At 37.6% G+C, this 17178-nt stretch overlaps 1 protein-coding gene across 1 annotated transcript in view; it reads left to right on the top strand.

The window, feature by feature from the left end:
- The window catches only part of LOC143116754 (vitellogenin-like), a 49894-nt gene that overhangs the window by 6906 nt on the left and 25810 nt on the right, over positions 1–17178 (top strand). Inside the window, exons 15-22 of the mRNA XM_076278044.1 lie at positions 3–104; positions 238–357; positions 1074–1260; positions 4231–4324; positions 4410–4595; positions 4700–4844; positions 5144–5360; positions 5445–5701. Coding sequence (XP_076134159.1) covers positions 3–104; positions 238–357; positions 1074–1260; positions 4231–4324; positions 4410–4595; positions 4700–4844; positions 5144–5360; positions 5445–5701 — 1308 coding nt within the window. The remainder of the gene's footprint in view (positions 1–2; positions 105–237; positions 358–1073; positions 1261–4230; positions 4325–4409; positions 4596–4699; positions 4845–5143; positions 5361–5444; positions 5702–17178) is intronic.

Below are 17178 nucleotides of genomic sequence, written 5' to 3'. Positions count from 1 at the left end.
AGGTTGGTGTGAGGACCGAAGGGATCCAGGAAGCCATCATGAAGTCCCCAGCTCTGGCTGAGAAAACTGACAGGTTGACCAAGATGAAACAAGTCTTGAGGGCTGTAAGTAGCAATACTCTTTCAGTAGTAATCATCTGTAAGTAGTAATACTCTTTATGCTGGTAATTACACTGAAACTAGTCTTCCCCCTTTCATGTATATCTAATAGTATATATATTCCCATGTCTGCACACAGCTGAAAAAATGGAGAGCTCTTCCCCAGAGCCAGCCTTTGGCCTCTATGTACGTCAAGTTCATGGGACAAGAAATTGCATTCGCCAACATTGATAAAGACTTAGTTAACAGGGCAATTGAGGTATGTTCAATATGTAAATCAGTGTCTTTAAGCGTGTACGTTTTCTGACAGTATTGTAGCTTTTAACCTGTTAGATTAGATTGAATTATCTTGATATTATATATAGGGATGCACCGAATCCAGATTTTTGGGGTTCGGCCGAATACCGAATCCACTGGTTAAGATTCTGCCGAATCCGAAACCGAATACCGAATCCTACTCCATCCTCAGTCCATTAACACAGTAAACACATTTATGAAGTAAATAACATCCACAGCAGTGTATATTTAATTTTATTTTATTTTAACTGCAAATTGAACATGTAGCTCGACTAGAATCACCTTCTTTGGACTGAAAGTACTGCCAAACAACACTTTTTCTGCTCACGAGTTCCATTTTCACTTTCTCACTCACACAGCCTGAGCTACTGCATTCGAACGGGCCACCTACGTAAACACCTTCCTATAATCAAAGGCGGCGTCATGACGTCGACCAGTGTAGCGCGCATAGTGTAAGCGTAGGGTTCGGTTTGGTGGGGAAAAATTCTAAGGTTCGGCAGAAACCGAACCCCGTCAAAAAATCCAATATTCGGCCGAATCCGAAACCGAATCCTGGATTCGGTGCATCCCTAATTATATAACATTTATATACATTATGATATGTCTAATATCTGAATAGAGCTTGTGAGGCCAGATTTCTAGATTATAATTGTTTTTTCACTGGGATTACCTATCCAGCTTGCCACTAGTGCCGATGCCAAGGTCCTGTTGAAGGATGCCCTGAAGGCACTGCAGACTGGCATTACCGCTCAGGCCGCTAAGCCTCTTCTGGCTGCTGAGATTCGCCGCATCTTCCCCACTGCTATTGGTGTGCCAATGGAGCTCAGTCTCTACTCTGCTGCTGTTGCCGCTGCTTCCATCAAAGGTAGGATCAAGATAATTATGACCGCCGCTAGCGAAGCTAGCGAAGCGGTCATATAGGGATTGTCAAAGTTTTTTTTTTTTTTTTTTTTTTTTTTTTTTTTTTTTTTCCCGTCATCTACTTCCTGAAATTTTGGTCAACGATACCTGGGGCACCGAAACACCGGGGCACATGAAATTTGGTGGGTATGTAGCCCCACTAGACTTTTACGGAAAAATTTCGTTTGGTCCCCGGGGGCCACTCCCCCTCCGCGCTGGGCCCCCCGAAACCCAAAAAATGCAGTTTTTCCTAAATAACTACCTGAACCGTGGCACCGAGGATGAAGAAATTTTTATGGTATGGTATGTTGGTCTCAAGGGCCCACATCAACTTAGCCCATAATCACTCATTTGTGATTTGCACCCCCCCGGTAAAAAATGAAAATGCAATATCATTCTGCTTTAATCGCCCCTCTCTTCAGTAAAGACGTTCAGAACTGCACCAAATTTTATGTGTATGATTAACCTGACATTCTCTGGGGGTATGCCAAGTTTCGTAGAATTTCATCCATGGGGGGGTCTAAAAAATTAAGTTATGTGTACATTTAGTGACTCTACACTCATTGGCCTGTAGATGGTGGTGCACACATATACACATGCACACACACACACAGGCACCCACATACTATCGGTATTAGAACGGCTGATACATAATTACAAATTCAGTAGGATTAAAAGAAAGCCAAAATAAATATTCATCATCATCATCATGGCTGCATTTCCAGTATTGGCGATAAGTAGTCGTTTGTCCACTAGATGGCGCATCGTTGCAGTGAGACGTAATTTTGTTGGAAGTTAATCTAAAGTGGGTTAGAAAGACACTATGCTTCCTATAAGGACAAGACTGTAGGCTACAGTAGTTTACCGCAGAGAACGTCTAAGGGTAGGATGATTTCTGCATGAAATGTAATTCCCATTTCCTCTTGAAGCCGAAATAAATCTGAGAATGTTTATCGGACATGCTTGTTTTTTACTGCAGGTAGGCTACGTTAATCCTATCAATAGCAGAACGTAGGTAAAATAATGTTACCGTTAGCATGGTTGAGTGATGGAGGCCAATTTGATTATTGATGTATTTGTAGAAAACCATAAATGCGTTTATAGGCTACCAAGCAAATCAGCACTAATTGTATCTTTCGACTGTCATCTCATTTGCTTATGACCATAACCTAGGCTACTAACAGGAGCTAAGTGAGTTAGCCACAACACGTTCGCTACGTGATGGTTTTTTAATGGAAAATATATAGGCCTAGGCTACCTGAAAGATAACCTGTCTATGATCCCGTGATGATCTACATCTCCATTTAAACCAGATGTTTTAGAGCGCACGTTGAGATGTATTCAGGGCAGGGCTGTACCTACACATATTTGTTGCACGTGCTACAAAAATCATTCTTTGCGATGGATGATTTAATACCAACGTTAAACCGGTCAGATACAGTTTTGCCTATGGCTATTCCGTGAGACTGAGGCGCTTTTTGTTTGTTCGAAGTGCGTGTTTAGGGTGTGAGAGGGGAGTCGATGTGCTTTGATTCCAGCTTGGTAGTTGTAGTCTATGCGATTAAAAAACACGTGTGTGTGAAGTATCCAAACAATGATAACGCTTTCATTATGGCTGCTTTAGCCACAGACCTTGAGTTACTGTACAGTGGGTTGGGTTCCATTTAGAAGTGTCCACTTCATTCGCCCTTTCCGTGATTCACAGCTACGTGAAATGTATTACTACTGATATGCAAAACTATTAACTTTTCGCCAAGAGGTGGCAGCTTGATACTGTAAGGTGTAAGCCATTGGTTCCAACGGATATTTTATTTGGGTCGCCAGCATAGCCTGGTGACAATTTGTGTTGTGTAATAGGCCTAGCATAGGGCCTACCTTATATAGCTTATAGTTTGTTAACAGTCACGGTTTTGTCATGCAATGTCTATGCATTTTTGCATTTAGAATAGCTCTAAAACCGGGGGGCGAACACGTCGCAGGGGGGGCGCCAGTGCGTGGATATCTCAATCGCAAAATTAAACAATATTTCTATCGGGCGCCTACCATGGACTAGGCTGGGTGAAAATCAAAAGATTGCGTCAAAAGATTGAGCTTAACCATGGACCTCATGGTTGCAAAATGCAAGGGAACATGAATCAGCATATTATTTGCACAAACAATAACGGAGAGTAGCTCTTCAACTTTGCCCGTTAAAATGTGTATGAACAGTCTCGCAACGCATTTCATGAAGGCCCTTTTGGACATGTCAGTTATTTGCACCACTGGGTAAAACGGCATTTTGTTTTAGACTACTGGTATTTAATTTGTGCATTGACAATAAAGCTGAATATAATTTGAACTAGATGACTAAACCTATGCATATGTAGAAGAAGAAACATTCACAAAAATCCATGACATGACCTCTCTTCTTGATAGCTGTTGAAAACTGCATGGAACTGACAGGGATTGTTTTAGTTTAATAATAAATACATTATGCTGCTACCTTCTGCTTTTCCCAAATACAATGTAGCCTACAGGTGTACCTTTCATCAGTCCAGTTGCAATGGATGGACTATGATGAACTGCCCTACTTGTGATTGTTTAGAGATTTTAAAGGTTTTATAACAATGTTACAGATTTTTTGGCCCAGAAACAAATCTATTCACCTTTGCAGCGCCAGTAGGCTACTTTGTGTGCGGAATGTGTGCAAACAAGCATACACAAAAGTTTCAAGAGTGGGGGATGGAGTAGAAGATGGAGACAAATTCATTAATATGATTTATTTTCGCGGAATGGATGTGCAGGACTGAGCGGCGGTCATATTTTGTACCGCTACGCGGTACATCTAGTTATGGACAGGTTTGACCAATTTCATAATCATGATTGGCATAGTTGGCTTATTGTTAAGCTATTGTTTTCTAATCCAACATCTCTGCAATCCATCCGACTTCTACAGTGAAAGCAACAATTACCCCACCTCTTTCTGAACCTCTCAATGCTGCCGAGCTGCTGAAGGCAGACATCCAGTTGGAAGCTGAGGCCACTCCAAGGTACACCTCTTTGACAAATATCAACAGTATATCCACACATTTCTTCAAGTGCAAGTCTTCAAATGTTTTTTTCTCCTTTCCGTAGCATCTCCATGCACACCTTTGCTGTGATGGGAGTCAACACTGCCTTCCTTCAGGCTGCCGTCATGGCCAGAGCCAAGGCTGTCACTGTGCTGCCTGCTAAGCTGGCTGCAAGAGCGGATGTTCCCAAACTGAACTTCAAGATTGAGGTTCTCCCTGTTGACACACCTGAGCACATTGCTAAAATCCGGTAATGATACTTAAAGATCCGTGACTGCAGGAAAATTACAAGATCATCCTGATTATGGTTATAACTACAATAACACAATATTATGTTTAACATTTTTCTGGCAGCTTTGAGACCCTTGCCATCTCCAGAAACATTGAAGACCTCACAAATGAGAGAATCACACCCATAGTCCCTGTAATTGTTGCAACTGAGCAGCTGTCCAAGGAAAGGTTTACCTCCCGGCTGTCAGCCTCACTTGCTAGTAGCATGGTAAGATAAACACAAGTAGTTGTGATTCGTCTCATGCAGTTGTCTCAACACAGTTGTTCTAGAAGTGAGTTGTGTTGCAGGGGAAATTTCACAGAAAATCTATTGGTTTTAGAACCGATTGAAAATAGGTTTGCACATAGTGCTTAAACTGATGTACAATAATTGTATGAGTAACATTGGTAAATTAGAAATATAAGCAAAGTATTCAATGGCACCCCTGAATTGGCATCAGCACACCCAGAAACCCTGGTCTAACATACCTTATTTTGATCACACCCATGTCTGCTCTTTTCTTCCAGGCCCGATCCTCTGAGGTGATTTATTCTGATCTGTCATCTGAAGTTGCTCCTCAGCTGAGAGCAGGTACACCAATCCAGAAGACCACCTGCATTCCAGCCCCTCTCCTGGGAATAAAGGGATGCTTTGAGCTCACCTCGAGCAATGCCGCTTTCAACAAGAACGCACCCCTGATCAACATGATTGGACAGCATGCAGTCAATGTTGCAGTGAGACCCGGTGAGTTAGAATCCTTTTAGTGTCTAATATTCCCATTGCATATCCCTTTCAGTTATCTTCATACTTGGCTGTTTTTTCCCCTAGCTGATGGCCCAGCCATTGAGAGACTAGAAGTCGAGGTCCAGATGGGACCCAAAGCCGCAGACAAGCTCCTGAAAGACCTGCCCACACTGCAAGACGTTCCTGAGGGCAAGAACATATTGCTGAAGCTGAGGAAAATTCTGGAAACTGGCATGAGAAACAGCTCTTCCAGCTCCAGCAGCTCCTCCAGCAGACTGAGCTCCTCCAGCTCCATGTCCTCCAGCAGCTCCAGCGCCCGCTCCGTCAGGCGCTCATCCCAGGTGAGCTGGCACACAGAATGAGTCTGCAATTTCCAGAGACATGGTATTATGTGATAGTCTAGGGATTGGATCAGCCACTTTCCAGATTATGATCCCAGGGATAACTGAACACTGGCATCATTGAATAAGTTAATGTCAAACTAGTAAATTAAAACTAGAAAACGCAATTCCAGGGAATTACTAGCGCATGAAAATGAAAAACATATGGTGTGAAATATATTGTTAAAACAGATGATGTGCTAATTGGCAACCAACATGATGAGGTTTAATATACGTAGTTGGAATGACTGAACTAGGTAGATGAGGTTTAATATAGTTGGAATGACTGAACAGTTAAATAGGTGGATAGTTTAAATGGTTAAATTATTTGCTAGGTAGATGAGGTTTAAAGAGGCCCTATGCAACAATTTTAGCAAAAATTAGACCTTAATTATGCAGGTTGAGAGTCGTTCTGATGGTTCTACAACACTTTTTGGGTCGTTTGGTGGGTGCTTCGTCTCCCCCTAGTGCTTCTCCGTGGAAAAAACGAATATGCAACTTTCTGGTCACGGTCGGAACACATCCGGATGTAACTCGGCGGAAATACTCGAAAATGTAGTCAGATTTAGTCAGATTGTAGTTTCTAAGAAGACTGCAAAACGGACTCCGACTTGGCTTTGTTGCTGTTGAAATTGTAAGTAGCCTACCTTTGGGTGAACTTCGTTTTTGTAATGTGATTTTTGCTCGACCGTTTTATTGTGAGCCCTATGTTTGGTTTATTGATGCTAGCTCGCTAGCTATTGGGGGTTTAGCGTAGCAGTCACTTGCTACCGAAGCTGCAGGGGGAGCTATGTCGTGAATAATGCGAGCCCAAATCAGGCGAAAACCCAGAAACAGCGAAGGAATAACCAGACCTGCATAGGGCTTCTTTAATATAGTTGGAATGACTGGACAGTTAAATAGGTGGATAGTTTAAATGGTTAAATTATTTAATAGGGAATTATTGTGGCGAGGACTTTTATTTTGAAACAGTTGTGGACAGAGGAAACAGTTGAACAGAATATGTAGCCTTAATAGAATGAGACTGTATGCTTAAAGCCTAAGAAACTGACAGTTGATCCAGGTGGCCTGGCCACCTGGCAGAATATTCTAATTGCTGTGATGTCATAAAGGGCTATGTTAAGTCTATAGTTTTTAATTAATAGTTTAAAAAGTATAAAAGTTAGAAAGATGAAAAATACAAAGCCCGGATGTCATAAGTAAGACCTACGTAACAAAGTTTGAATGAAGTTTCTACGTTATATGGTTGAAGCTGCATTAACTGCGTTAGAAGAAGAAAAATAAGAACTAGAAAAGCATTTCCTGAAGGAAATACAGTGCATGAAAATGCAAAGAATATGATGTAAAATATCATACAGAGTAAAAACAAATAATGCAGATATAGTTGCAATAGTGTTGCTAGGGTAAATATGTTGGTTGTTATGCCAAATTAAGTGGTTGCTATGCTGGTTGCTTAGGTAACCCTGTTGGTTTCTATGGTGGTTGCTAGGTTGAAGTTGTGGTGGTTGCTAGGCTGTTGCTAGGGTATTTGACATAGTTGCTAGGCTGTTGCTAGGGTATCTGACATGGTTGCTAGGCTGTTGCTAGGGTACTTGAGGTGGTTGCTAGGCTGATGCTAGGTTACTTGTGGTGGTTGCTATGCTGGTTGCTAGGTTGTAACTGTGGAAGTGGTTGCTAGGCTGTTGCTAGGGTATTTTACATGGTTGCTAGGCTGTTGCTAGGGTACATGAGGTGGTTGCTAGGCTGTTGCTGGGTTAGTTGTGGTGGTTGCTATGCTGGTTGCTAGGCTGGTTGCTAGGTTAAACTCATTGGTTGCTATGTTGGTTGCTAGGTTGTAACTGTGGACGTGGTTGCTAGGTTGTTGCTAGGGTATTTGACATGGTTGCTAGGCTGTTGCTAGGGTACATGAGGTGGTTGCTAGGCTATTGCTAGGTTAGTTGTGGTGGTTGCTATGCTGGTTGCTAGGTTAAACTTATTTGTTGCTATATTGGTTGCTAGGTTGTAACTGTGGAAGTGGTTGCTAGGCTGTTGTTAGGGTATTTGCCATGGTTGCTAGGCTGTTGCTAGGGTACATGAGGTGGTTGCTAGGCTGTTGCTAGGTTAGTTGTGGTGGTTGCTATGCTGGTTGCTAGGTTAAACTCATTGGTTGCTATATTGGTTGCTAGGTTGTAACTGTGGAAGTGGTTGCTAGGCTGTTCCTAGGGTACTTGAGGTGGTTGCTATATTGGTTGCTAGGTAGATAAGGTTTAATATAGTTGGAATGACTGAACAGTTAAATAGGTGGATAGTTTAAATGGTTAAATTATTTGTGAGGTAGATGATGTTTACTATAATTGGAATGACTGAACTAGGTAGATGAGGTTTAATATAGTTGGAATGACTGAACAGTTAAATAGGTGGATAGTTTAAAAGGTTAAATTATTTGTTAGGTAGATGAGGTTTGATATAGTTGGATTGACTGAACTACGTAGCCTAGATGAGGTTTAATATAGTTGGAATGACTGAACAGTTAAATAGGTGGATAGTTTAAAAGGTTAGATTATTTGCTAGGTAGATGAGGTTTAATATAGTTGGAATGACTGAACTAGGTAAATGAGGTTTAATATAGTTGGAATGACTGAACAGTTAAATAGCTGGATAATTTAAAAGGTTAAGTTGTTTGCTAGGTAGATGAGGTTTAATATAGTTGGAATGACTGGGCAGTTAAATAGGTGAATAGTTTAAATGGTTAAATTGTTTGCTAGGTAGATGAGGTTTAATATAGTTGGAATGACTGAACAGTTAAATAGGTGGATAGTTTAAATGGTTAAATTATTTAATAGGGAATTATTGTAGCGAGGACTTTTATTTTGAAACAGTTGTGGACAGAGGAAACAGTTGAACAGAATGTGTAGTCTTAATAGAATGATAATGTATGCTTAAAGCCTGAGACTGAAAGTTGATCCAGGTGGCCTGGCCACCTGGCAGAAGATTGTAATTGCTGTGATGTCATAAAGGGCAATGTTAAGTCAATGGGGAAATTTTGATAGTTTTTAATTAATAGTTTAAAAAGTATAAAAGTTACAAAGATGAAAAATACAAAGCCCACATGTCCTAATTAAGACCTACGTGTCAATGTTTGAATGAAGTTTCTACGTTAAACGGTTGAAGCTGCATTAACTGCGTTAGAAGAAGAGGAATAATAAGAACTAGAAATGCAATTCCAAGGAATTACCAGTGCATGAAAATGCTAAAGTTGTGATGTAAAATATCATGTATAGTTAAAACAGATAATACAGAGATGGTTACTACGGTGATGCTAGGATAGACATGGTGGTTGCATAGCTTAATAAAAGTTGATAGTTTAAAAGTAGACTGTTTAAAAGCTGAATGTAGATAGTTTAAAAGTTGTTGATAGACAGTAGATAGTTTAAAAGTTGTTGATAGACAGCTAGTTTAATAGATAGTTTAATGATAGTTTAAAAGTAGACCGTTTAAAAGTTGAAGGTAAATAGTTTAAAGTTGTTGACAGACTGGAAGTTTAATGAATGTTGATATTCAAATAGTTTTATGGCTGTGTATAGGTAGATATTTGACGATAACAAAGTTGGAATGGCTCTAATGTTTGCTTGCAGTTATGCTAAGATTTTTAACTATCCCAACCATGCTACTTAGCTAATGTTTTATAGCAGTTTTGTAAACATGTTAACAATGTTAACTATGCTAACCATGCTACTTAGCTAACTTAACTAATGTTTTCTAGCAGTTTTGTTAAACATGCTAACTATATTAGCAATGTTAACATGCTAACTATATTAACCATGTGACTTAGCTAACCTAGCTTATCATTTTTAATAGTTATGCTAATTAGCATGCTAACATGCTAACTATGCTAACCATGTGACTTAGCTAACCTAGCTTATCATTTTTAGTAGTTATAATAATTAGCATGTTAACATGCTAACTATGCTAACCATGTGACTTAGCTAACCTAGCTAATCATTTTAGTAGTTATGCTAACTAACATGCTAACATGCTAACTATGCTAACCATGTGACTTAGCTAACCTAGCTTATCATTTTTAGTAGTTATGATAATTAGCATGTTAACATGCTAACTATGCTAACCATGTGACTTAGCTAACCTAGCTAATCATTTTAGTAGTTATGCTAACTAACATGCTAACTATGCTAACCATGTGACTTAGCTAACCTAGCTAATCATTTTTAGTAGTTATGCTAACTAGCATGTTAACAATGTTAACATGCTAACTATGCTAACCATATGACTTAGCTAACCTAGCTAATCATTTTTGGTAGTTATGATAACTATGCTAACTAACATGCTAACAATGCTAACATGCTAACTATGTTAACCATATGACTTAGTTAACCTAGCTAATCATTTTTATTAGTTTTGCTGAAAAATGCTAACAATGTTAGCAATGCTAACATGATAACTATGTTAACCATGCTAACTAGCTACAGTGGGTAGGAGTCATAGTTGATGACAAGTGTTGACATAGTTGATGACAAGTTAAAAGTTGTTGATAGACAGCTAGTTTAATAGATAGTTTAATAATAGTTTAAAAGTAGACTGTTTAAAAGTTGAATGTATATAGTTTAAAAGTTTAAAAGTTGAATGTAGATAGTTTAAAAGTTGTTGATAGACAGCTAGTTTAATAGATATATAGTTTAAAAGTAGACCGTTTAAAAGTTAAATGTAAAAAGTTCAGTAGTTTAATGGGTTACATTGTTTAACAGTGGATAATTGTAGTGAGGACTTTTTTTTTATTTTTTTTTATTTATTTATTTTTTTATTCACAATTTAGCACATACAACACACACACATCGAAACACGACAACACACAAAACAGCAGGGACAACACATCTAGACACATCCACAGGACAGAAAAGAAAAGGAAAAGAAAAGAAAAAAAAAAAGACAATAACAATCAGAACAATAATAATAATAATCCTACGTTATCACAGTCTGTGGGTTATCCATTATTCAATCTAAGTTAGTCATTTTATAGTATGTATATAGTTCAATATTAAGGACCAAGTGGATAAGTAATCTTGCAGTCTTGAATGTCGTTTGCTTGTGATTTCTTCGATTGGCAATAAGTCTATTATTTGTTCCAGCCATTGACCTAAAGTGGGTCCTGACTGGGAAATCCATGTACTAAGTATACATTTTTTAGCAAAATAGGAAAGCATTATAAACACACATTTTCTTGTATAGGGAAACTTATTTTCCACATCGTAATTCAACAAATATAACATGGGGCACAGCTCAAAAGTACAGTTACACATATCCTGAATTGCTTTATGAATCTTCTCCCAAAAGGAGTGAACAGCTTTACAATGCCAAAATAAATGCATAAATGTTCCAAATTCAGTTTCACATTTTCTACACATAGGAGAATTAGTACCATCAAACTTATTAAGCTTCACTGGAGTTATATAGTATTTATACAGGAATTTATAATTACTTTCTTTAACTTTAATGTTTGTAGTCAAAGGTGAGGTAAATTGGGTGCACAGAATTAACCATTCTTTTTCACTGAAAGTCATTTTAAACTCTATTTCCCAGTTTGTTCTCAGAGACAAAAAAGAGTTCTGTGAACTTTCAGATAGAGTTCTGTACAGGTGGGATATCTTCCCCTTAACCGAAGTAGCAGTAATAATAAATTGTTCCAGCTCAGTGGGATAGAATCTAAGTTGTCCCTTTTTATGTAAAGATACAATGATGTGACAAACTTGCAAATATTTAAAAAAGTCTGTTCTGGGTATTTGATATTCTGCACAAATATCAGTAAAGGATTTAATGGACTTATTTTGAAACAGTTTTGGGCAGAGGAAACAGTTTAATAGGATGTTTAGTCTTAATTGACCCAGATTGTATGCTTAAAGCCTGAGGCTGCAGGTGGCCTGAACACCTGCCATAGGATTCTAATTGCTTAACGGCCGTATTATGATGTCATAATCGGCAATGTTAAGTCTATTGGGATTTTTAAAAAGTTTTTCTTTAATAGTTTAAAAAGTATAAAAGTTTCAAAGTTGAAAAGACATACCAACCTGATCTGTTTGAAGACCTACGTTACAAAGTTTGAATGAAGTTTCTAAGTTAAACTGTTCAAGAGAAATTGCGTATGGAAAAAGTGGTAAGCGGAATAATAATAACTAGAAATGCAATTCCAAGGAATTACCAGTGCATGAAAATGCTAAAGTTGTGATGTAAAATATCATGTATAGTTCAAACCGATAATACAGAGATGGTTACTACGGTGATGCTAGGATAGACATGGTGGTTGCATAGCTGAATAAAAGTTGATAGTTTAAAAGTAGACTGTTTAAAAGCTGAATGTAGATAGTTTAAAAGTTGTTGATAGACAGTAGATAGTTTAAAAGTTGTTGATAGACAGCTAGTTTAATAGATAGTTTAATGATAGTTTAAAAGTAGACTGTTTAAAAGTTGAAGGTAAGTAGTTTAAAAGTTGTTGACAGACTGGAAGTTGAATGAATGTTGATATTCAAATAGTTTAATGGCTGTGTATAGGTAGATATTTGACGATAACTGAAAGTTGGAATGGCTCTAATGTTTGCTAGCAGTTATGCTAAGATTTTTAACTATGCTAACCATGTTACTTAGCTAATGTTTTATAGCAGTGCTAGCAATGCTAACCTGCTAACCATGTTACTTAGCTAACGTTTTCTAGCAGTTTAATGAATGTTGATATTCAAATAGTTTAATGGCTGTGTATAGGTAGATATTTGACGATAACTGAAAGTTGGAACGGCTCTAATGTTTGCTAGAAGTTATGCTAAGATTTTTAATTCTGCTAACCATGCTACTTAGCTAATGTTTTATAGCAGTGCTAGCAATGCTAACATGCTAACCATGTTACTTAGCTAACTTAACTAACAATATTCTTGCAGTTTTGCTAAACATGTTAACTATGCTAACAAAGTTAGCATGCTAACTATGTTAACCATGTTACTTAGTTAACTTAGCTAATCATTTGTAGCAGTTATGTTAACTATGCTAACTAGCATATTAACTATGCTAACCATGTTACTTAGCTAACCTAGCTAATCATTTTTAGCAGTTTTGCTAAAAATGCTAACTAGCATGCTAACATGCTAGCATGATAACTATGCTAACCATGTTACTTAGCTAACTTAGCTAATCATTTTTAGCAGTTTTGCTAAATGCTAACTAGCATGCTAACATATTAGCACGCTAACTATGCTAACCATGTTACTTAGCTAACCTAGCTAATCATTTTTAGCAGTTATGCTAAACATGCTAACTATCATGCTAGCATGCTAACTATGCTAACCATGTGACTTAGCTAACCTAGCTAATCATTTTTAGCAGATTGTTAAAAATGCTAACAATGCTAACTTTGCTAACCATGCTAACTAGCTACAGTGGGTAGGAGTCATAGTTGATGAAAAGTGTTGACATAGTTGATGACAAGTTAAAAGTTGTTGATAGACAGCTAGTGAATGTATATAGTTTAAAAGTTTAAAAGTTGAATGTAGATAGTTTAAAAGTTGTTGATAGACAGCTAGTTTAATAGATAGATAGTTTAATGATAGTTTAAAAGTAGACCGTTTAAAAGTTGAATGTAAAAAGTTCAGTAGTTTAATACATTGTTTAACAGTGGATTATTGTAGTGAGGACTTTTATTTTGAAACAGTTTTGGGCAGAGGAAACAGTTGAATAGGATGTGTAGTCTTAATTGACCCAGATTGTATGCTTAAAGCCTGAGGCTGCAGGTGGCCTGAACACCTGCCATAGGATTCTAATTGCTTAATGGCCGTATTATGATGTCATAATCGGCAATGTTAAGTCTATGGGGATTTTTAAAAAGTTTTTCTTTAATAGTTAAAAAAGTATAAAAGTTTCAAAGTTGAAAAGACATAGCAACCCGATCTGTTTGAAGACCTACGTTACAATGTTTGAATGAAGTTTCCAAGTTAAACTGTTCAAGAGAAATTGCGTATGGAAAAAGTGGTAAGCGGAATAATAATAACTAGAAATGCAATTCCAAGGAATTACCAGTGCATGAAAATGCTAAAGTTGTGATGTAAAATATCATGTATAGTTAAAACAGATAATACAGAGATGGTTACTACGGTGATGCTAGGATAGACATGGTGGTTGCGTAGCTTAATAAAAGTTGATAGTTTAAAAGTAGACCATTTAAAAGTTGAATGTAAATAGTTTAAAAGTTGTTGACAGACTGGAAGTTGAATGAATGTTGATATTCAAATAGTTTAATGGCTGTGTATAGGTAGACATTTGACGATAACTGAAAGTTGGAATGGCTCTAATGTTTGCTAGCAGTTATGCTAAGATTTTTAATTCTGCTAACCATGCTACTTAGCTAATGTTTTATAACAGTGCTAGCAATGCTAACATGTTAACCATGTTACTTAGCTAACTTAACTAACATTTTCTAGCAGTTTTGTTAAACATGGTAACTATGTTAGCAATGCTAACATGCTAACTATATTAACCATGTGACTTAGCTAACCAAGCTTATTATTTTTAATAGTTATGCTAACTATGCTAACTAGCATGCTAACAATGTTAGCATGCTAACTATGTTAACCATGTTACTTAGCTAACTTAGCTAATCATTTTTAGTACTTATGCTAACTATGCTAATTAACATGTTAACATGCTAGCATGCTAACTATGTTAACCATGTTACTTAGCTAACCTAGCTAATAATTTTTAGCAGTTTTCCTAAATATGCTAACTAGCATGCTAACATGCTAGCATGCTAAATATGTTAACCATGTTACTTATCTAACTTAGCTAATCATTTTTAGCAGTTATGCTAACTATGCTAACTAGCATGCTAACATGCTAACTATGTGACTTAGCTAATCATTTTTAGCAGTTTTGCTAAAAATGCTAACATGCTAACTTTGTTAACCATGCTAACTAGCTACAGTGGGTAGGAGTCATAGTTGATGAAAAGTGTTGACATAGTTGATTACAAGTTAAAAGTTGTTGATAGACAGCTAGTGAATGTATATAGTTTAAAAGTTTAAAAGTTGAATGTAGATAGTTTAAAAGTTGTTGATAGACAGCTAGTTTAATAGATAGATAGTTTAATGATAGTTTAAAAGTAGACCGTTTAAAAGTTGAATGTAAAAAGTTCAGTAGTTTAATGGGTTACATTGTTTAACAGTGGATTATTGTAGTGAGGACTTTTATTTTGAAACAGTTTTGGGCAGAGGAAACAGTTGAATAGGATGTGTAGTCTTAATTGACCCAGATTGTATGCTTAAAGCCTGAGGCTGCAGGTGGCCTGAACACCTGCCATAGGATTCTAATTGCTTAATGGCCGTATTATGATGTCATAATCAGCAATGTTAAGTCTATGGGGATTTTTAAAAAGTTTTTCTTTAATAGTTTAAAAAGTATAAAAGTTTCAAAGTTGAAAAGACATAGCAACCCGATCTGTTTGAAGACCTACGTTACAAAGTTTGAATGAAGTTTCTAAGTTAAACTGTTCAAGAGAAATTGCGTATGGAAAAAGTGGTAAGCGGAATAATAATAATAAGAAGCCTAGGAAGAACAGTACAGTGCATTTTCATGCACTGTAATAAGAAACATAAGTTGTTGCCTAGGAAGAACAGTACAGTGCATTTTCATGCACTGTAAAAATAAGTTGTTGCCTAGGAAGAACAGTACAGTGCATTTTCATGCACTATAATAAGAAGATGACTAGGAAGAACAGTACAGTGCATTTTCTGAAGGAAATACAGTGCATGAAAATGCAAAAATATGATGTAAAATATCATAGAGTAAAAACAAACTATATTGGTTGCTAGGTAGATGAGGTTTAATATAGTTGGAATGACTGAACAGTTGAATAGGTGGATAGTTTAAATGGTTAAATTATTTAGGTAGATAGTTGACGATAACTAACAGTTGGAATGGCTCTAATGTTTGCTAGCAGTTATGCTAACTATGTTAACAAAGATAATAATGGTAACCAAGTTACTTAGTTAATTTAGCTAATGTTTTCTAGCAGTTTTTTTAAATGTTAATAATGCTAATGCTATTAACTATGTTAACTATGCTAACCATGTGACTTAGCTAACTTAGCTTATCATTTTTAGTATTTATACTAACTATGCTAACTAGCACGTTAACTATGTTAACTATGCTAACCATGTGACTTAGCTAACTTAGCTTATCATTTTTAGTAGTTATGCTAACTATGCTAACTAGCATGCTAACAATGCTAAAATGTTAACCATGTGACTTAGCTAACCTAGCTAATCATTTTTAGCAGTTATGCTAACTATGCTAACTAGCATGTTAGCAATGCTAACATGCTAACTATGCTAACCATGTTACTTAGCTAACTTAGCTAATCATTTTTAATAGTTATGTTAACTATGCTAACTAGCATGTATGTAGCCGTAACGGGCAACCGCACCGTTACACTTCCCCCCTCCTCTGCAGACGACGCCTGTCGTTCCGAGAAGAGCAAGGCCCCCTCGAAGCAGGGCCTCTCGAAGTAGAGCCCCAGTAGACTCCGGCCGTATGCTCGTTGCTGCCACTCTCTCGACCAAGATGAAGTGTATGAGGTCATCCTCAGCTAGTGGGTGAAGCTTCGGTTCCTTGAACTTCAGTTCCTTGGGTTGTTCTACCGCCACCGCCGCTGGTAGCTGAGGTGTATTAGGCCTTGATGCCCCATTGCCCTCCGGAAGGTCTCTCACCTGCTGTTGTTCCTGCTGCTGGCGGCCTTTGGCATCTTTGGACTGCTCAGGCTCCAGTGGCATCTTCCACACTGTCCTCTATTCAGGCGCTCCTAGTTTCTTCTGACACCAAATGTGATCGGGATGGCGTTGCGGTGATGGAAATAGGAGACAGTGGTGATGTTTCTCAAAAATAGCCAGGTTTTATTTCCACCTTAGCAGCTGCATGCATGTACCAGTATGGAGAAAATCGGAAAATAAAAGAAAAAAAACAAACTCCAAACAAAACTCTCAAATCAATCACTAAACTTTCAAAACATATCAAAATTAACTTTGACCACCCTCTTCAATTATAGGGTAAACTGCTGCAAATCACAAAACGAGTGTTAGGCCTATACGCAGGGGCAATGACTTGCTCACCTCAGACCATTCTACCTCCTTCTGCCCTCAACCATAGTCCCACCAGAGAATTTAACTCTGCCGACTAAACCAATGCACAATCAATTAATCAATCAACTAACAAAACGCATCTTCTCTATATAAATATCCAATAATACATTCCATACCATAAAACCCACAGCTTGCGACTTTCCGTCAGGGTCTTTTCTCAGTCCCCAGCATACCTGTCAACACTCCCGTTTTTCCCGGGTTTCTCCCGTATTTCAAGGTCATCTCCCAGGACCCTCCCGTTTTGTTATTTCTCCCGGAAAACTCCCGTAATTT

Source organism: Alosa pseudoharengus, unplaced genomic scaffold, assembly GCF_046254945.1.
Source record: "Alosa pseudoharengus isolate Yale_2024_CS ecotype anadromous, Long Island Sound unplaced genomic scaffold, YU_APseudo_1.1 YU_APseudo_1.1_scf_11, whole genome shotgun sequence".
Lineage (NCBI taxonomy): Eukaryota > Metazoa > Chordata > Actinopteri > Clupeiformes > Clupeidae > Alosa > Alosa pseudoharengus.
Note: the sequence above shows the minus strand (reverse complement) of the source record. Positions and strands in the feature narration are given on the sequence as shown.